The sequence below is a fragment of the Lepidochelys olivacea genome, assembly GCF_965140295.1.
Source record: "Lepidochelys olivacea isolate rLepOli2 genome assembly, chromosome: 6".
NCBI classification, from domain to species: domain Eukaryota; kingdom Metazoa; phylum Chordata; order Testudines; family Cheloniidae; genus Lepidochelys; species Lepidochelys olivacea.
Window position 1 is genome coordinate 37,701,523 of NC_140416.1, and position 20,968 is coordinate 37,722,490.

Sequence of the window (20,968 nt, forward strand, 5' to 3'; positions counted from 1 at the left end):
CTTAAAAATCCGAGTCATCCTTTACGTCTGGTCCATCAGGAATTCATAAATATATATGTACGCAAGACTAAACCAAGGAAAATCTCTTTGGGTTTATCAATGGAATCTGGTCAATCGCAATACAAAGCGACCAGTCTATGATAGCTGCTTTACTCAGTCAAATTATTATCACGTAATCTCTTTAATTATGTCCAGGTTAAATCAATCCAGAGCCCTGATGCAGAGGAGTGTGGTGATACTGAACTGAAGTCTTGTTCTAGGAGTGCTGCACACTACCATTTTGTTTAATGTTGGTTGCCTTTCAGGTGTCATCAATAAACAGAGTTCTACGCAACCTGGCTAGCGAAAAGCAACAGATGGGTGCAGATGGGATGTACGACAAGCTAAGAATGCTGAATGGGCAGACCGGGACGTGGGGCACGCGACCCGGATGGTACCCCGGGACGTCAGTGCCAGGGCAGCCTACGCAAGGTAAGGCAGATCCCAGGCAGATGCGCTTCTGGGCTTTGCAAAGCTTGTCAACAAAAGGGCGCCTCTCCACACAGCCTCGTCCGAGCTCTCCGATGACACATTAAAAGCACAGGCGAGCATGGACGTTGATTATCTTTGCTGTGAATTTCCCCACAGAAAAAATGGTCAGAGTGAGGTTCGCTACATCCCTGAGGCTTTTAAAAAGGCAGCGGTTTTTGCAATGTCCCCTCCAATGTATCCCTGTTGAAATGAATAGTTTACCCTTTTCCAATAAACCCACGTAGTGTTATAGCTAAATCTCCCATTTAAATGCATCGAGAACCACCCTCTTGTAGGAGTATAACAAGCTAGCTCGCTGACAGACTGCGAGGTAAACATGATTGGATCATATTGCGCTTTACTGTCATTGACAAATTATGTGACTGTGAGTAGAAGGCATATGGGCTGATGGGGAAATAAATGCAGGTGTGTAGTGCAGCTCTAAGGAAGAGTGGGGGCTGATTAGCTGATTGGTTTCCAGTTTGGTTCTGAAATTTTGCATTCACAATCCCGTTTTTTCGGTGTAAAAGTGCCAATGAAATAGCCACGCAGACCAGGCGTATGTCGGGGAGGTGTCTGAACGATTGATTTGATTCTTTACCTTGTCCATCAGCCTATTAATTAGAGTTTCTGCTCAGCATCCAAGCTGGCTTTTTGTGTGAGTGTCTCTAAACCCGGAGAGATGGGTCACACTGTAAGGTAACTATCTCTGTAGGGTTATTGTCCCTCCTCAGTGGACCTGAAACAACTTTGTAAATATAGGAACCTGTTTATCCTGAAGATTAATAGGTATTTGTTGTAGGAATGACAAGGGGATAATATAAAGGATAATGGGATGGTCTGTTACATAGTTAAGATGGTTAATGGCTCCTGTTTGAATGCAGTCTCTGTTCAGGCTCAGACCTTTCCCTGGCTGTGGTCAGTTCTTTAGAAGAGGTGTCTATCCACAACCTGCTTTTTGTTTTCCCCCCGCAAGGAAAAAAAACCAGTAACAGTATGCGGAATATCTGGTACAAAGGATGTTTCTGTCACACGCAAGAATTTGTTATGGGAACAATTCTGTCGCTATGTAATTGCTCATTAGAGATCGTTTTGTTTCTCATTAAGGCGACATGAATAAGCGTCTAGCTGAAGGAGACAGCTGTAGAAATGTTCCACAGGAGACCTCTGGACACGATATGGCACCGCTTGCCAATTAGACATGTCAGTTTTAAGAGAAGAAAACAATCCATGAAGGACACTAGAAAGATAAAGAGCAGAGCTCTCGCCTTTTTTGTCTAATATCATCTCCTTCTTTGGGACTGGGAGAGTCCTAATGATCGCCCGGTGCCTGGCTAGCTGAGAGAGAACTCAGCCGAAGTAATGGGTCCCAACGCCCTACCCGCACGTTTACCTGTGGGCTCAGACTTCCCCAGACAGCCTTTCGTGTTCCCGGTTTGCCAGGAGATAGAAAAGTGCGTTAGAGAGTAAGCGAGGCTTGCCCTGGAAAGGGAAGGCTAACTAGCGCCCGAGTGCCCTTAATCACTCCCCTAGCCCTTGGAGGGGACCTGCCTTGTTACTGCACGGCCTGGCCCTTTGCTTCTGCGGAGGGGGAATGCGGGTAATGGAGCCAACCGTGGCTAATCTATACCTTGTATATGGATTCGAGATGAGAGGTAGAGTTATATAGAGGACTCTGCATCGACATGCCTGCAGCCAAACTAGCTCGCTATAGCTAACCCATATGGTATACGTATAGAATCTACCCTGTGTACCGACAGCTGTCTAAAATGTCTCTGTGTAACCTATATGTGTACAAGCGTCATCTGCCCTGTGTCGCTATCGCTGTTTGGAGACCCCCAAACGGATGTCTCGCCAGCTCACAGACCCGGCTCCCACACTGAGTGGCATTCTCCCTGGCTTTGACTAGCCATTGCTGGTTTCATCGTTCATTTGAATTAGTTAGCTGGGTGAAGGTTGGATTTGATCAGGGTGGAGCCCCCACCCAAGGCTGGGTCCCCTCCCCAAATCACCCAGTCAGGCGGAAGGGGCAGGGGAGCGATCTCGCTTTGGGTGCCTGTAGGTGAACTGTTTCGAGTTTAACCTCAGTCTTTAGGATCCTTCTCTCTTTTTCTCCCCCCCCCCTTTTTTTCCTTGTTAAATCAAATTACAGGCTGTTCAGAGCCCCGTATTGTAGCAACTAAAATGAGTGTCATTTTCGTCAATAGAATTCAAAATTGTTCAGGCACTTTTTTTCCTCCCTAGGTTTTAGAAAACGTGTTAAATGTAGAGATCAGTGCGGGATGCAAAGCTACACCCACTCCAAAGAAATGTGTCAGAGCAGCACTCCTAAAAGTGAAACCTCCCCGCATCCGGACAGACTTGAGAGTCTGGGTTTGTTGCTAAACCTGAGATTGCCTCCCCCAGCCCTGCACTAGAGAGCCCCTGATAGCTTCTTCCAGACCCCCTTGCCCAAGCCCGAAACCGGTGGGAGCGGTGAGAAACAGACTCGCCGCTTTCCACAGCGAGTGGGTTTGTAACTGGCCAGAGGCTGATGCGGCCGGGTGACGAGCTTTGCAATGGTTATATAATGCATATTGTAGGGCAGTTGGGATGTCTTTGTCTCATTTTGTTTGCTAGTCTCTTTTCCCCCCCTGAGTTGGAGAATTAGCGTTGGGACTGTTGGCATTGTGTTGACATTTATTGGTGGATTTTGGCTTGTTTCTCGCATAGCCCCCACCCCGTCCCCCTCATCAAAAATGTGTCCGGGTTAAAGAGACACCCTAGCATCAGTCTGAGCTCTATGATACTAAGCAATGGGGAGAGGGTAAAAAATAAAATCAAGCAAAACATTCCCATGCGCATCCAGCTTGGAGCACACCAGCCTTGGACCTGAGTTACAAAGAAGGTGCTGGGGCGGGGGAGAGGAAAGCTCGGGGGGGGGGGCACTCAAAGCAATTGCATCACACAATTAAAACGAATAAAATGGATTTCCTCTGGAATATTCATGCTGGCGCTAATGTTTTTTCTTGCAGGGCTATGTTCCTGGGTTTTAAGAGTCCATTACTCAGAAAGCATAAGGCAAGGTTAGGTCTCAGAGGGGGACAAATATGGTCTCAATCTGATAAACGCCATGCAGCAGTGAATAAAATAATGGATACATGCGGGCTGACAGAACAAAAAGAGACATCTCTATCCGGGAGAAATTCTCCAGTGATTTAGTGGGTTTAGGGATCACGGAGACACTGTTTCTTATCTCCCCCCACCCCCTTATAAGTCTAAAGCCTTCTATAGGATTTAGACACTTTCTCTTTCAACAGATGCTACAATGTTTTGATCCCAGCTCTACAGCTGAAAGGTGCCGCAATTGGTTTGCTATCTTTTTTTGCTTGTTTTCCGCCTCACTGATTAAGACACTAAGAAACTAAGGAATGATTTTATTTCCCAGAGTCTTTTTTCTTCTTCTTCCAGGAAACAAATCCTACAGCCAGCGTCAGATGGTCTAGCTATAGGATAATGGGAACCACATTCACTCGCTTTCTTACGGATTAGGTCTAGAAGGTGGAACAGCCTATTGAGAACGTTTCTAAGAAGGCCTCCTTTTAAAAGAAGACATCTTAATTGTCTGACACTTTACAAAAATCATATTTGTTATTCTATGGAGAACCGTTAGTCCGATCAACAGTGTTTTAAAAACACGAGTTTGGGCAAAGGAAGCGAATCAAAGCTAAACTTCCCAGGCGTTGCAAGAAAATGCTGTTTTAAGACCGTAAAAAGCCCTTCATTAAAGCTTTAGAAGGGATGGTTGGCTCCGGAAAAATAATTTTTTTTTTTTTTTAAATCACTCAATTTTTAAGTTTAAGATTGAGAAACTACAGTTTATTGTTGCAAGATCCAGGAGTATATTCAGTGATCTGGCTGTAACCTCTCTTTTTGTACGACACGGCTTGCACATGAAGGAGGCTGTGCATTAATAGCAGCTGACAAATTACGCGGGCGTTGGGTTTTGATCACTAACCAGTTTGAGTGAAACTAAGGTGCGATGTAGCCTTTTAAAAGAACAAGCCACTGCCGCCAAGGCTCTGAGCGGGTCCACCACTCCGTAACCTCAGGTGGCGAGAAATAAACCAGAAAGAAAGGGATTGATTAACAAAAAAACATTCTTTGAAGACATCACTGGAGCCTTGTCAAAGAAACAGAGCCGGGTGCGCAGTGAAAATGCCCTTTACAAGGACGCCTTCCCTAGCGCAGTCCAGCGTCCATGAATTTAAGACGCTCCCTTCTAGTTATGAGGGTTGCAAGTTTGGCTTCCTCTTCGGTAAACAAGGGTCGGTTTAAAAGTTTGGCTAGGAAAGTGCTGCTTAAGAAGCCGGGGGAACTAACAGAGCAGACGGGAAGCCTTTCTAAAGGCACCCCCCTCCCCAAATAAAACCTAGGGTATGAACACACAAGTCCTTGCTTGGGAAACACTTCAAAAGTCACCCAGCAACTTCCACTAGTAAATAAAAACAGACCCTTGTGCTCTAATATGTTAGTTGAAGCTTATCTAATCTTAGCTAAGTAGTTTTCTCTCTTTCTGGTGTTGAGTAAACAGGCTCAGTGTATAGAGATGTCCTATTCACAAGTTTAGGGGTGTTCTTTCTTTCTCTTCTCCTATAGAAAGTAAAAATCCTAACTAGCATTGAGTAGCCCAGCCCAGGGGACAGTGATTAATGATAGTAGTGCATAAAGGTTAACATACTTCACTGAAAAGTCTGTTGACTGGGATCCTTGTGATACAATGTGGACCACTGCACGCCTCAAGAGAATCTTTTTGTTGTCCGCCCTGATTGTGTCCTCAAAATTCTGCCCACGAAAGTTTGCCAACCCTCCTGCCCCAAGAGTTTAATAGTTTCCCTTACTCTGCTGGCATTGTGTACCGGTGAAAAGCAGCTCTTTTCTATTCAAGTGTTGGTGGTCATCTCAATAGATCTACAAACGCCCATATGGTGACCACTGTAGATGAATCCAACTGTTTAAATGGGGGAGAAAGTTTGGGTTTTAAAACATTTCAAAGTGTTTGAAAAGATCCTACCAGATTCTGTCACAATTCGCTTAAGGCTTTGAAGGCTGTGCCTATTGTTAGCTGATTATAAATGATATTACTTTAAAGTTGATTTCCCACAATATTTAAAGGATGTAACAGGAGTGTTGCCATTTATTTTGTAGCATAACTTTTCAAGCAAATTAGCATAAGTAGCCCCTGCCTCCCTTACTCCAGCTTTCATTTAGCAACATCAAAATGTCTTGAAAAATATGCTCTGAAAAGAGAGGGAGAGTTAATTTAGTGACAACTTCTCTGCCTTTACAGAAATGTCCATTCCTTTTGCAAACCTTCCTGAGTGTCTGCAGACACTTTGAAAGACAGCTAGACCAAGTGCACATCTTTCCGTCCTACAGAAATGTGAAAACAATAAAATTTCCCCTTGTTTAATGATAGAAATTACATTAAAAGTGGTGGAAATGCCCTAATTAAAAATGTACCACTTAAATGATATGCCAAACGTTCAGCTGCAGAATAGCATATTTAGCTAGTTAGTGAACTCGCTACTATTTCTTTTAAAATTACATGTTAAATTTTTAAAAGAAATCTTACTTTTCTCTGGTGCAACACATTACAAAGAATGGACAGTCCTTTTATCTAAATATAAAATTCCATTTTCAGCAATTATAGCCTGTTCTTGGTGATGATATAATTACAGCTGTGCTCAGTAATAGGTGTCAAGGCAATGCACACTCATACAATAGTTGAATAAAACTGCAGAACAATGCAGGCACTTCTAAATTCACAACCTTTAAAATGAAATTGACTGTGCAGAATTCAAATAAAAACTGGATAAATATTTTTTAAAAAAGATTACAAGCTTGGTTTGGTTTCTTAATAGCATTTTCTACAAACCTATCAACATCTAATTGATTAGATAGGAATTACTGATTATAGATAATCTGAAATACTGAACATCACCGTTTTAAATATAGCAATAGGTAAATAAATTCTGCAGAGAAAGGAGACTGGCATGGCATGGCTTTTTAGTAAGGATTCAATATGAAGAATGATTTTCACTGGAAATGATTTTTATGCCTCTTTTATTCCAGAGTAAAAAAGGAAAATATAATTATAGTACAGTGAGTTTTAATATTGAATAGTTGCGCCAAGATTGGAAAATAAAATGCTATTATATAACTTATGTCATCACTGAGCTATTACTTTGACACTTTAAGTGTGTTTAAGAAAAGTTGTCAGCAAACATGGCTGACCTGGTTTATGATTGAGTATTGCAACTATAGGAAGCTGATAGTTGGGCTTAATGTGTTTTAATGTCCTGTTGTGGTTGTTGCAGATGGCTGTCCACAACAGGAAGGAGGAGGTGAAAACACAAACTCCATCAGCTCTAATGGAGAAGATTCAGATGAGGCACAGATGAGACTTCAGCTGAAAAGAAAGCTGCAGAGAAATAGGACATCCTTTACCCAAGAGCAAATTGAAGCCCTTGAGAAAGGTGAGTGACATTTTCCAACGACTAAAATAGGAGAGAAAAGCAAAATGCATCCTGGTTATGCTCAGAGCTAAATGGAATGGGCATTCGCAGACATTATATACATAGATAGAAAGGTACATAAAATCCATGCTTCCCACCCTTCTGTTTTTTCCTCCAGCATGCTTCAGAGGTTTATTTATAGGCATTTTTATGGCATTCATCACTGTAGTATCTGAACAGCTGTAAAAAGTTTGATTTTAAAGGAAAATACTTAAGAGAGCATTAAAATTACCCCAGGCACAATACAATTCTATTCACAGCTCCCTACCCATCCCTTCTTTAAATACACACCAACTGTCCCCAAGTTGCAGGGCACACTGTGCATGCTGGCTGAATGAGAGTTATGGAACTCCCAGCTGCTGTTCACCCATCCTTGCTACAGGTCCCACTGTGACATGCTTAGGGCCTCATGACCACAAAGATCCTTCACTGACGGCAAACAGCTGTGTGCCAAGTCCCTTGCTGGTGATTGACTCTCAGCTGCTTTGAGTCCTCTCTGAGCAGGGTCCTGGAACCCTAACACTCCCTGAGAAATATTCACATTGGACCCAGTCCCACAAATCCTTACCTATGTGATCTCAGTGGGGACACCTATGTGAGTATGGCACAAATATTGCGCCATTACTAACCCACACAAATTTCAACTTCACTTTTACGTGACTGTCCTGTAGAATATATAGAGCATGGGAAATGCTAAGAAATGACCTGACGTTTCAAATCTAGCTATGTTAAGTCATTTAAAAAAAAAAAGTCTTTAGATCTAATGCGACATTGTTTCTTTTTTTCAGAATTTGAGAGAACTCATTATCCTGATGTGTTTGCCAGGGAGAGACTAGCTGCCAAAATAGACCTACCTGAAGCAAGAATACAGGTACTCAACTTCTTGTGCCCTTACATTTTTTTTATGACGAACTTTTTAAGGTCCAAGGAAGCCATTGATCTTGATCAAACGTTTGTCCATCTCCAGCTTTGTGAGCATAAACAACAGACATAGGGTTGACTTATACTGAATGGATTGTTATGCTCCAAGTAGGGTGTATGTTAGCATTATGCCACTACATGTAATGAATGATTAGGTATAATCTTGCCTATGTAATAATTAAAAAAAACCCTTTATTTTCAGGTGTGGTTTTCCAACAGGAGGGCAAAATGGAGAAGGGAAGAGAAACTGAGGAATCAGAGAAGACAAGCCAGCAACACACCCAGCCATATTCCCATCAGCAGTAGTTTCAGCACAAGTGTCTACCAACCAATCCCGCAACCTACCACACCTGGTAATCTAAGACATATATTCAGATCAATTCATCCTTTCAGGGAACTAAAACATAATCCTCTGAATATATATATAACAAATGTTATCGAAGCTTAAACTAATGTGTTCATCTCCTATTTGTCTATTTTATTATAGTTTCCTCTTTCACATCAGGTTCAATGTTGGGCAGAACAGACACTGCGCTAACAAACACATACAGTGCTCTGCCACCCATGCCTAGCTTCACAATGGCTAACAACCTGCCTATGCAAGTAAGTAATATACTAAGTGATGAATGGCCAGATCCTCAACTTTGAGTGCCAAAAGGTCCATCAGAAGTCAGCGGAGCTTGGAGTGTGCCAGGAATACAGAGACAGGCCCTTGGTATGAATTAAGGAAGGGATTTTGAAAGGCACAAAGGGCAGTTAGGGATCCCAACTCCCAGTACAAGTGAATAGAAGCTGAGTGTATAACGCACCTGTCTGTCTTTGAAAATATTTCCCTTACAGTCCTAGCAGAAACAAAAAGGAAAGAGCAGCAATAGCGATCAGTGGAGTGAAGAGAAATTTAAAAGACTAGAATTATATAGTTTGGAAAGGAGAGGAGTTGGGAGGGACATGGTTAAATTATATAAAATAATGAATGGTATTTGCGTGGAGAAGGCCAATTGCACTCAAAATTAAAAAGCAACAAATTTAACATGAAGAAAATGAAAATACCTTGTTAAGAAAAAGAGAATTAACTTGTGGGACTCCTTGCTGCAGTATTATTGAGACAAACGACTTAGTAAATTGCTAAAAGGATTAGATATTTACTGCTCAGGTGCTATGGCTTTGGGCACATTAGAAACACATGAGAGAGAAAGATGTGATTGGCACCTGCAATTATGCTAGCTAAGTTAAGATTCCAAGAACAGTTGATCCTCATGCTTGAAAGCATAAAGTGATCACCAGAAGGGTTAGGAAGGAATCTACTCCTCTGGGGACTCCCCTATAGTCCTTTCAGATGCAAAATACAATTTTTTAAATGGTGGGGGCAGGGGCTGGGCATTGTAATTGTGTTGGCCAGTTGTGAGGGGTTTACAGCTTTGTCTGAAGCATATAGCATTGATCAGTGTGGCAGACAGGATATTAGATTAGATGGGCTATAGATCTATTCCAGTATACTAATTACTATGTTACTAATTGCTCAGAATCAACCAAATAAAGTTTGGTGCTGCAGGCAGAATCCCTCAACCTTACAGAACAATGAAACAGTTAAACTGTTATTTATTGATATTCAAGGCCTTTGGTGCAATTCATGTCAGTCAGAGAGTGGATGGCAAAATACATTTTGCCATCCAGAGATACATTTTGGGAGTGCAGGAGACCCTCTTAAACTTCATTCCTCCTTGGGCTTGCCACTTATTACAGAGGCAAAATAATGTTAGGCACCTACTTAGGTGCCTAACTCCCTTAACCCCCTTTGAAAACCCTAGCCTAAATATTCATTGCTGAGGGATAACTGTATAATTCATAAAGGTGGTGACTGAAATGAATTTGTAAGTGGATTGTGCATCATCAGCCTTAATCAATGACAATGTACGTTCTACCATGGCATATTTTATTTACACCATATTCTTTGCAGGTAGTGTGTAGATAGTGTGTATGCATGTAAGATATATTTGCTTGTGTGGTACAAGGTTTTGTTGTCATGAGTTCGGGGCCAACTGCAGTTGTTTTGAGTAGGGCCCTACCAAATTCATGGTCCATTTTGGTCAATTTCACGGTCATAGGATTTTTAAAATGGTAAATTTCATGATTTCAGCTATTTAAATCTGAAATTTCATGGTGTTGTAATTGTAGGGTCCTGACCCAAAAAAGGAGATGTGGGGGGGTCTCAAGGTTATTGTAGGGATAACACTGCCTTCAGAGCCGGGCATCTGGAGAGCGGCAGCTGCTGGCCAGGAGTCCAGCTCTGAAAGCAGAGCAGCCACTAGCAGCAACACAGAAGTAAGGATGGCACGGCATGGTATTGCCACCCTTACTTCTGCGCTGCTGCTGGCAGGGTGCTGCCTTCAGAGCTGGGCGCTTGGCCAGCAGCCGCTGTCTCTGGCCGCCCAGCTCTAAAGGCAGCGCAGATGTAAGAATGGCAATACCACAACCTCCACTAAACTAACCTCTTGACACCCCCCCTCCTGCAACTCCCTTTTGGGTCAGGACTCCCTGATTTGAGAAACGCTGGTCTCCCCCATGAAATCTGTAAAGTATAGGGTAAAGCACACAAAAGACAGGATTTCATGGGAGGAGACTAGATTTCGCGGTCCATGACGCATTTTTCATGGCCGTGAATTTGGCAAAGTCCTAGTTATGAGTAATCCACTGACATGGATACCACCAAGAAACACAATGGAAAAATATCTTTGTGTGTGAGAGAGAGAGAGAGAGACAGACAGACAGACAGACGTATACTGGTATACTCCAGTGAAGTTACTTCTGATTTACACCAATGTATGTGAGAGCAGAATTGGACCCACACTCAATCTATCTGTATATGCAAATATTGTGAGGCCTATTCTCCTCTGCATCAGCAACAAGGCCAGCATTTCAAGCTTGGGTGCCGAAAGTTAGGTATCTAAATCCATATCTAGGCACTTAGATAAAATAGCCTTATTTTCAGATACCCTGAGCACCGTCAGCTTCTATTGACTTTATTAAGAGTGGTAACTGGCCAACATCTCTGAAAAGAAACCACTCGTTTAAGGTCCGTAATATGGATTTAGAAGACTAACTTTGGCTTGTTTGTGCTTATGCAAAAGAGGCTAGGACGGTCCAATGAAACTTCTGTGTGCTGGTAGATACCAATAGATGAAATGGAGGCTTCAAATCATTTTAAATTAATAGATTTGTAACATTATTTTGTCCTTTCCTCCCCACAGCCCCCAGTTCCCAGCCAGACCTCCTCCTACTCTTGCATGCTGCCCACTAGTCCGTCAGTGAATGGGCGGAGCTATGATACGTACACACCTCCTCACATGCAGACACACATGAACAGCCAGCCAATGGGCACTTCTGGAACCACTTCAACAGGTAGGTGTCCGTTAATTTCTTCTACGAAGATAAATTTCCCAAAGTTTGGTTTCACCAGTATTCTACACTGTCTTTCTTTTAGACTAATATTCATTTGGTGCTAACCATCTGGCTGCCAAAGGGCCCAAACCTGTTACCAGTGGCTTAAATAGCGGCAGAATTTGACCAAAGGCCAAAATCTAAAACCTTCCTTGGCTTTTGGGGTGTCCATTGAAATCTTATTTTAAGTTGCAACTGAGAGGAGAGACAAAAACTGGTTGCTTAAAGGAAGTGTCCTTCTAATGAAGGTGCGAGAGAATTTTTCTCAGGATGGTCCTGATCTTGCCAAACATGTAGGCATGTGATTAACTTTATTACTATGTGTAGTCCCATTGACTGTAATGGGATTGCTACTCATCGTAGTAAAGTTAATCATCTGTGTAAGCGTTTGTAGAATTGGGGTCTACATTTGCAGATACTGTGGGGCAGAGTTTTAAGACATGAGGTTGTCTATTGGGCTGATCTCTCGTGGAGGCTTCAGTGTATTTATAATAAGGGAAACTAATTGAAACAAATGAATAAACTGTTGTAAACAGGAGCAAATTAGACACATTTCTGAGAATAAAAAGGATCGATGGTGAAAACTTTTTTATATGTTTTGGGCCAGATTCTCAGCTGGTGTAAATAAGCTGAGAATTTGGCTTTTTTTTAGCGTATGAAATGAAAATTTATTGGTAATAACAAGTCAATTCTATAAAAACAATGAGGAGTCCGGTGGCACCTTAAAGACTAACAGATTTATTTGAGCATAAGCTTTCGTGGGTAAAAAACCCAGACTCTTCATTGTTTTTGTGGATACATACTAACACGGCTACCCCTCTGATACTTAATTCAATTCTGTGTTCGGAGGACTTTTAAAACATACAAACAAATCCTAAGATTCTGTAAGTTGGTAGGTTGATTTAATACTTTCCAGAATACAAGAACAACTCTTTAAAACTGTAAAGTAGGAAAAATGTGTTGTATGTAGAAAAGCTAAAAATATATATTTCCCACTCATTTTTCAGGTCTTATTTCACCTGGCGTGTCAGTTCCAGTTCAAGTTCCTGGCAGTGAACCTGATATGTCTCAATACTGGCCAAGATTACAGTAAAACATGTGTTAATTCCGTAAATGACTATATGGACAACAGTTGGATGTTCAGCAGTATTTTATAAAGGAAGAATGGCTCCTGTACTGCAACTGTGCCCTATTCTGTAACACATGGAAAAGACTTTAACATGGACCTTTGTACACTGAAGGCATTATATCAGTTGGAACAAATCTTCATTTTGGTATCCAAACTTTTATTCATTTTGGTGTATTATTTGTAAATGGGCATTTGTATGTTATAATGAAAAAAAAGAACAATGTAGACTGGATGGATGTTTGATCTGTGTTGGTCATGAAGTTGTTTAAAAAAAAAAAAGAGGAAGCCATGATCAACAACAAGCTTTGCCACGAATTTAAGAGTTTTATCAAGATATATCGAATACTTCTACCAATCTGTTTATGGACTGATGTTCCAAGTTCGTATCATTCCATTGCATATAATTAAACCTGGAACAATACGCACTAGATTTATGTAAGAAAAATATCTGTTGGTATTTCCAAAGGTTGTTAACAGATGAAGCTTATGTGCAAACAAGGGGTAAGAGAGAACTTCAATGAAGAAAAGAGTTTGATAGATAAAAGGTAGATTGTGTCTTCGATATAATCCAATTTGTTTTATGTCAAAATGTAAGTATTTGTCTTCCCTAGAAATCTCCCAGAATGATTTCTATAATAAAGTTAATTTCATTTATATTTGACAAGAATATTCTATAGATGTTTTATACACATTTTCATGCATCATACATTTCTTTTTTGGTCGGCAAAAGTTAATTGTTCTTAGATATAGTTGTACTATTGTTCACAGTCCAATCATTTTTGTGCATCTAGAATTCATTCCTAATCAATTAAAAGTGCTTGCAAGAGTTTTAAACTTAAGTGTTTTGAAGTTGTTCACAACTACATATCAAAATTAACCATTGTTGATTGTAAAAACCATGCCAAAGCCTTTGTATTTCCTTTATTATACTATTTTCTTTTTAACCTTATAGTGTGGTGTTGCAAATTTTGTTACCCTATTAGGTTAACATTATATATTGACTAAGTGTTAATCTGAATTTATTTTCAATTTTCAATATTTGAGGTCCTCAAAGAAATAACTTTATGGACATTATGACTCAAGCATGCTGTAATTTGGGTTGAAAAGATTATAAATTCATCTAAAGTCAGCACTCTATACAACGGTCTGCTTACATAACTGTATTTATGAAAGAGGAAAACCGTTTTCCAATTTCCATAGAGATTTATAATTAAGCGCTAAATGAACTCAACAATATAGCAGAATTTTCAATGGGGATTGGAAATCATTTTCCTCTTACATAAATATATGTATGTTTATGAAATATATATTCCATTTAGGATGTTTTTTAAAAGCAGCTGTGTTTGTAACAAAAGCAAAGTTCGTTTGGAAAGCTAATACCAGCCCTTTATACCTCCACACAGCATAATCTTAATGTAATTTTCCACTGAACCTACAACCTGGTTAATATCTCAACATGCTTTATGTGAGGGTTGCTAATGTGGATGTGGGTGGACAGCGGCATGTCAAGAAATAATGAGAGAAGACAAATCAAGGCAAGAGAAGGCAACAACAATGCAAACTGTGACCGGCTAGCGAAAGCTAAAAGCCTTCAGTTGTTGGCAGCTAAGTCTAAACATTCTCACATCTATGAAGCTGCTTCATTGTAGTCCAGTTGTTACTTGCAATGCTGCAATGAAGAACAGATCTGGTGCTTCAACCCTTCTCCCCCTCCCAACCCCCCCGCCCAATTCACAGTGAGTTTTGAGTCTGTTTTATTTTGCAGGCTGCGCAGTCCAGCACATAAATAGATACAGAAAACACTTCACTGTAAACTTTAACTAACAGAAATTGTGGTGCTGAGTGAATCACTACACCGCTGCCAGGATTAAAGGCATCTAAACACACAATCCTTTAGGACAACAATATGTTCCATTCAAAGCATAATATGATTTTTAATAAAAGAAAATTAAAAACCTGACAGGAGCAGAAATGTATGAAAGCTAAACAACCTTAGATTAAATCCTCCTTTTTACTGATATTTGTCTATTACACTTAATAGTTCTAATTGCACAGAAATTACCAGCTATAAACTATTGATTTAAAAGGGAGATTTTTCATTTAAAAATTCATTTTTTTTATCATTTATACATTTCAGATGGCTACAGTTATTGTTTTTATATATGGATGGCTGCATACTTACGCAGACTAAATTGTGTATATTGTTATACGCAAAGGTTCAGTTTATGTGTGTGTGTGTTTGCACACTCACACGGTATCTTGATTAGTAGGCCTAAATCAGATTACTAGGACTATAAATGCTAGCCTCAGCACCTGCAATTAATTGTGCATGGGATTTATTATGGGAGGTCAAATGAAGACTCTGTGAATCCCCTTTAAAAAGACATGACCTGCCTGTATATGGTGTATTTAATACTAGCTAGCACACATATTTGCGTGTGTATTATGTAATATATACAAACACATGCTCACACACACACACATATATACATGCTAGGTGAAAGCTCGTACAGGCGTACTTTGTAAAGTGTAAAAAACCTGAAAATGGCTGAGAACTTAAACATTAGATGGTAACAGAATGCAAAGGCCAGTGATGGTAATATTTTAAACAAAAAGGGCTCTTAACCATGCTTGTAGCTGTTTCCATTGCATCACATTGACTCACCAGGCATTCTAGGCTTCAGAGTAACAACCCTGGAACCTCTCTCTCTCTCTCTCTATCTCTCTCCATAATATGAGAGTTGGAGACATAGGGGGAAATGACTGGCATATTTGCCAGTGCATGGATCTCTCACTATCACATATAGTCTAATTCTCTTCTCACACAGGGTTTTGCACTAGTGTGTAGCACCACTGGCAATTCTCCTGATAGATGCAAGTATGAGCTGAGATGTATATATCCGATCTATGCTGTACAACTATTTCTGTCTCTGTTAACGTAGGGTCACCATGGAAGTAGAAACTGAACTGTAATGTGTTCGATAAGGACAGTCTCTCTCTCTCTCTCTCACACACACACACACACACACACACACACACACACACTTGCATTCACGCTTTTCAATCTGAAGGACAGTTTACAACAGTTACATGTGAGAGTTTGGTTAACTATAGCATGGAGGCAACATTTCTGGCTCACGGGCTAGTTTTCCTGTCCCTGTAGATGGTGTGTGTGTGTGGGGGGGTCCACTGGGGAAAGTCCCTGGCTGCTGCACATTAGGGAGAAGTTAGGGCAGTTGGTCCCTGAGCAGTGCTTGGCTGGAAGGGCTGCTACGCTCTGTGCCAGGGGGCACTGTGGGTTATAGTGCTCACTGTGGAATGCACTGGAGGACATGTGTCTAGAGTCCTGTCAAGACCCTCTTCCCTAGGGTGGGTGGGGGAGTGAATACAACCTCTCAAAATGTGTGCGCTCTAATGCCAGTTCCTGGTTGCTTGCTCAAGGGCAGGCTAGACCTCAAAGCAACCCAAGTATCTAACTGGGCACAGAAAGCTTTCCCAGTATTTCAGAGCGAGAGAGAAAGTGTGTGTGACAGACGGAGAGAGAGAACATGAGAATTATGTGCTTCTTTACCAGGAACCAATAGAAAAAAGGAACTGACAAGTAGTGCATAAATTAAACTCTTCAGTGTGCTCGGAAGAGCATCTAATGACAATTTTCATTATCCTTAATGAATCCAAAATTTCACTTTATCCTTCTACAGATGTATTATCCAAGAAGATTGAAATATACTATAAAGCATCACTCAGCGTCACTCAGATATTTCTGTCAGCCTGAGCCAGTTCCCATTGAAATGACTGGGAGTTTAGCCATTGATTCCAATAGGAATATGCCTTTTCTGTGCATTGGCTTAAAACCAGCCCTGTATTTCATAAGGCCACCTTACATTTCATTTATTAGCCCATCCGGACGCTCCCATGCCATTTCTTAGTTACAGGCTCAAACAGGAATCCGCATGTGAACACTGGCTTATTAATACTGTATGTTGTATTGCAAATATTCTGTTCTAGCTACGATACTGACAGCTACAAGTGATAAGCATAATAACCCAAACAGTTTTACTATATACAGTATATCTTTCAGGTCCGTGCCCTTTACAGCCTATATACATAAGGGAATCACTTCTGAAGCACACTGCTGAGATGTTGCTTTTAATTGTTTCTAAAAGGGGCACATGAGTCAAATGGCACCTATTTAAATGAGCCAGGAGGAGTCACGGTGCAATCCAGATTGTAAAACCTATGGTGGAGGTGGAGGTTGGGAAGGGAATTCCGCCATTACTTTTTAACTATAATTTCTTTATTTACAGGTAGAAGGTGAACAAAATAATGCTGGATAATGTCAGATTGGTTTAATCCAATCAGCGTGATATGAAGTACATTTTTCAGGAGGCAGCATTGTATTGCTGCAAACAACAGACTAGGACTGATAAAGAACTCGGTTAGCTCTTGTATCTATGCTCCCTGCTGGTAGTCAGCGCTCTTGGGATATTTTATTCTGATTGATTTATCATACGGTATTATAACTGAATAAAATGTACTATTTAATTTTCTCTAACAGCCACAAGCCTAGCTCTATTTTAAAGCTAAGCTTCTCTCTGCATTTCCTTGTTGGTAGTATAAAATTCAATGGAGACACTTAAAAATGCCTTATTTATTTTGCCAGTTCACTTCCACTTGCCCTTAACACCAACAGGAGTCAAGTACTGCTCCAAGTGCAGCTAAAGAGGCACTTCTGCTCCATCTCCAGCTGTGTTAGTGCTAATTCAGGCCCACAAGATCATAGCACCTTTCACTTGTCCCTTTCTTAAAAGGAAAACTGCATTTTGCTCAGCCAGGCAATCTGGAAAGAAAGGTTTTCATGACAATTGGCATGTCTGAGACTTCTCCTGGTGATGGCCCTTTTTTCAAAAAAGTGGCCTGGCAGGAAGGCATGTTCCATACCTTGTGAGTTTCAGATTGCTGGGCCAAAGGAAGTGGACAGAGTGCTTTTAAAGGACTCCTCGTCAACAAGCGACCTTCTTGGTTAACGAACAGAAGCCTGCAAACCTGTTCCTAAATCAGTACCTTTGGTTTTTAATCACAAATATAATGCCTCTATGGTAGTGATTCTTCTTAAAGAAGTGGCGGTCATGGCTCACATGGGCAGGTGTGCAATGAGGTAATAATATGAGGTAGTAGAGTAGGAAAGCACAGCAGAATTGCTCCAACCTGATTGCTTAACTGAACTTTTTCCCAATTTAATTTTATTTCCTTGAACTTTCAAGGTTTTTTTTTTTTCTTGTTGTCTATTTGTTTATTTCTATTGCAGAAATTCCCAGAGGCCCACTCAGGACTGGACCCCCATTGTACTAGGCACAGCTCAAACATATATGGAGAAACAGACCTTGCCAGAAGAATTTACAGCCTAAGGCCTTCATTTAGCCTGATTCATGTGGGTAGACCCCTGCATCTGTCCGGACCTCCATTGACTTCAGTAGGACTTGACACAGGTGCCTGGGCCCACACACACATTTCAAAATTGGGACCTAAATTTTGTGGGTTTGTTTTTCATTTAGAAGCGTAGGTATCTTGTTCCTACTAGGAAAGATGCTAGAGTTTAGCTTCGAGTTTCTTACTCACTTGAGTGTTAGCAGGAAAGGCACCTGGCTCACACTAAGGCAGTTCACATAGTTGTGACTAGTGTACCTGGGTCCTAGTGTGAAGCCCAAACACCCCACGCACTGGACACTGGCCTCAGAAGCTGCACTGCGGCTGGGTCAAGTATTGAACCGAGGTTTTGTGAGAGCCCCAGCAAAGGTTCATTTTTTCAGGTGCCTGGCAGGAACTGTAGCTTGCATTAAATCCCCCAGCAGAGGTTGCAATTGCTTCCAGGCCCCTCAATAGGCTTCACGTAAATTCTAGCAGTTAAAAATTGTAAGGGTTATGAACTGTTGTTTTTCCTCCCTTGGGACTGTGAGCTCCGCCAGCTGTACCAGCAGTGTTTGCAAATTCCTTGATTCCTGACAACTTCTCTCATGCAACTTACAGGCTCCCTTGCCTGTCCTGTGCTGAAGCTGAAAAGTTCTGTGAACAGATTTAACGACACCTCACAGAAGTAATACGTGGAAAAATTAGAGGATCTGGTTAGCACAGAAACCAAACACTGCAAACAAATCTCTTGGGGCATGTTACAATTAATATCTAGCTTATAACAAGTGAACAGTTTAAAAATCACTCTTTGTCAGCTTTTATGCTAAATGTTTACTTTTTGCTTCCCTCTCTGCTTGGACAATTAAAAACAGTGAAATCTGCTTCGAATTTTTAATTCTGCAACGTTTGTGTTTCAAACACTACAGAGGAATGTCGGTGTGTTTTTAAAACCCCTCTTTTCTCAGAATTTGTTTTACATTTTGGAAATTGTCCTGTTTCAGGTTTGTGAAAAGCATGTCAATGGTTTACTTTGGGCTGAATTTAATTTGACAACGTTTAAATAATGTGGGGCCTAATTTGGCAGTCATGGCTTGAGCAAATCTCCCAGTGTGCCTGCTTTTTCTCTCTTATATTGGTTTTACACCAGCCTAACTCCATTCTCCCTGAGTTACAGCAGTGTAAGTGGGGCGAGACACAGGATCAATGCTCTCAATGGATATCTTGTTTGAGCAAGGATTGCAGAAGTAGCCCATTAAAATAGGGGCCATGATCTCAGAGCAGGATCTGCTAGGATTACACCTGTGCATTGATTCAAGTGGGCATAAGGGTCAGCTTTAGCATATGCCAAAGCAAGTTCAGGGCCAAGAACTACAGAAATGTAAAGCAAAGCCAAAGAGCTCAATTTCATTGAGGTCAAATAACTAAAACAAGCTTGAAGCTTTTTGGCCACTCTGTTTTTCAATTGTGAGTGGATAATTTTTTAAAAAAAGAAAAGCTCCTTGTTTCCCGAAATCTCAAAATTCACAACCAGCTTGTTTGAGTAATCTCAGACTTACTCTCTTCTGGTCTAAGACTAAGCCTATGAAACTTCAATCAATACAAAGCCTCCAGGTTGGCTTACTCTGGTTTTGCTCCATGGTAACAGACCAGTTTTCAATCCGGGAATGATTAGGATATTTATAATTTATACCTTTGCAGTTTTCCCACAGTTGTGTTTGGAATAACCATTATTTTAAATTAAATTTTAAGGTGGAACCTTGTTGGTTTGTGTGTTATCACATGTATCAAATCTGAAGTAGTTTAATGTCCATTTTCTGGTGATAATAGCTATTGTTACAGAAAATTGGATCAAGCTGCAGCTTCAAAGTTGCTTTACAAATTTCTTTACAAGTACATTTAAAAAAAGCTATAGTTTAATCTATCATCATATTCGCCTCACATTCCAAATACCTATATTTTGATAGCTTCAACACAACGTAAATTATATAAAGAATCCTTATTTGACATATTAAAGAGTCAACGCTTTAAATTTCATTACTGCTTTCTTCACTGTTTGTCATAATTGTGCAAAGATCTGGTGGTAAGTTTGAACGGGGAATGCATTCAGCAGAAATCATATTGTCTCTACGGTCATGTTATATACCTAATATCAACCTCAATGCAAGAAGTATGGTGGCTTCAGCTTGAAGCCCACTGAGAAGTAAGTGGCTCAACTTTTTCTTTTTCTTAAAAATAACCTAAAAACCAAAACACTAAACTCTACAATCCATAACAGCTGTTCAGGAAAGGAAAATAACTATCACTTTCATTCTCATAAAGACATCCCAGCCAAATCAACACTAAGGATCGAGAGGAGGCGTGCATGGTGGAGTCAGCAATGGATTATGGCAGTCTGTGAAGAAACAGAGTCCTTCAAGTCAAGAACCCGATACGCCTCCTGTAGTAAAAACTATTTATTGGCAAATAAAGAGAGGCACAATCTAGTGGAATATTTGTATACAAGGTTTGGAGGGTCATATACTAGACACATAAAAGTGAGTATGGAGAGTTTAATGTTATGGCTAAATATTTTTATCCAATACTGCAAACCAAAAATGAGAGATAAGAAGTCTATTTGTGGATCCAGTGGAATGGTATATCATACACACTGTCAAATAGTAACATTATTTTACTCATCTGTTTTACTGGGCAAGCCAAGTCACTGCCATATATTGTTGTAACCAATACAATATTTTGGAAGAAAAGAGAGGAGTAATTTTGCTACATGTTTTTGCCTTAGGTGAACACTTTACATATGTATACTGTAAAACTTATTTCACACAGCATGTTCAGTGAATCAGAAAAACAAACAAAAGAAAAACCATTTAAATCTAGATTTGCAGGTGAATTTCCCTTTTACTTTTATTATTCCAAATACTTTTTTAGTTTCTGTGCTAATCTATTTTAGCACTTGAAATTGATGTAATAAATATATATATATATACATACAGTATTTACCATCTAT

General features: G+C 40.4%; 1 protein-coding gene across 11 annotated transcripts in view; it reads left to right on the forward strand.

The window, feature by feature from the left end:
• Window positions 1-13,209, forward strand: part of PAX6 (paired box 6) — a 31,361-nt gene extending 18,152 nt beyond the window's left edge. For 5 of the 11 annotated variants that reach the window (XM_084631186.1, XM_084631182.1, XM_084631187.1 and 2 more), the window contains 7 exons: window positions 306-471; window positions 6,870-7,028; window positions 7,856-7,938; window positions 8,191-8,341; window positions 8,476-8,591; window positions 11,237-11,387; window positions 12,434-13,208. In XM_084631186.1, coding sequence (XP_084487312.1) covers window positions 306-471; window positions 6,870-7,028; window positions 7,856-7,938; window positions 8,191-8,341; window positions 8,476-8,591; window positions 11,237-11,387; window positions 12,434-12,519 — 912 coding nt within the window. In that variant the 3' untranslated portion in view covers window positions 12,520-13,208. Of the gene's footprint in view, window positions 1-305; window positions 472-6,869; window positions 7,029-7,855; window positions 7,939-8,190; window positions 8,342-8,475; window positions 8,592-11,236; window positions 11,388-12,433 lie in introns of all 11 variants that reach the window. The other 6 variants (XM_084631183.1, XM_084631184.1, XM_084631189.1 and 3 more) reach the window with 5 other exon arrangements.
• The last annotated feature ends 7,759 nt before the right edge of the window (window positions 13,210-20,968 follow it).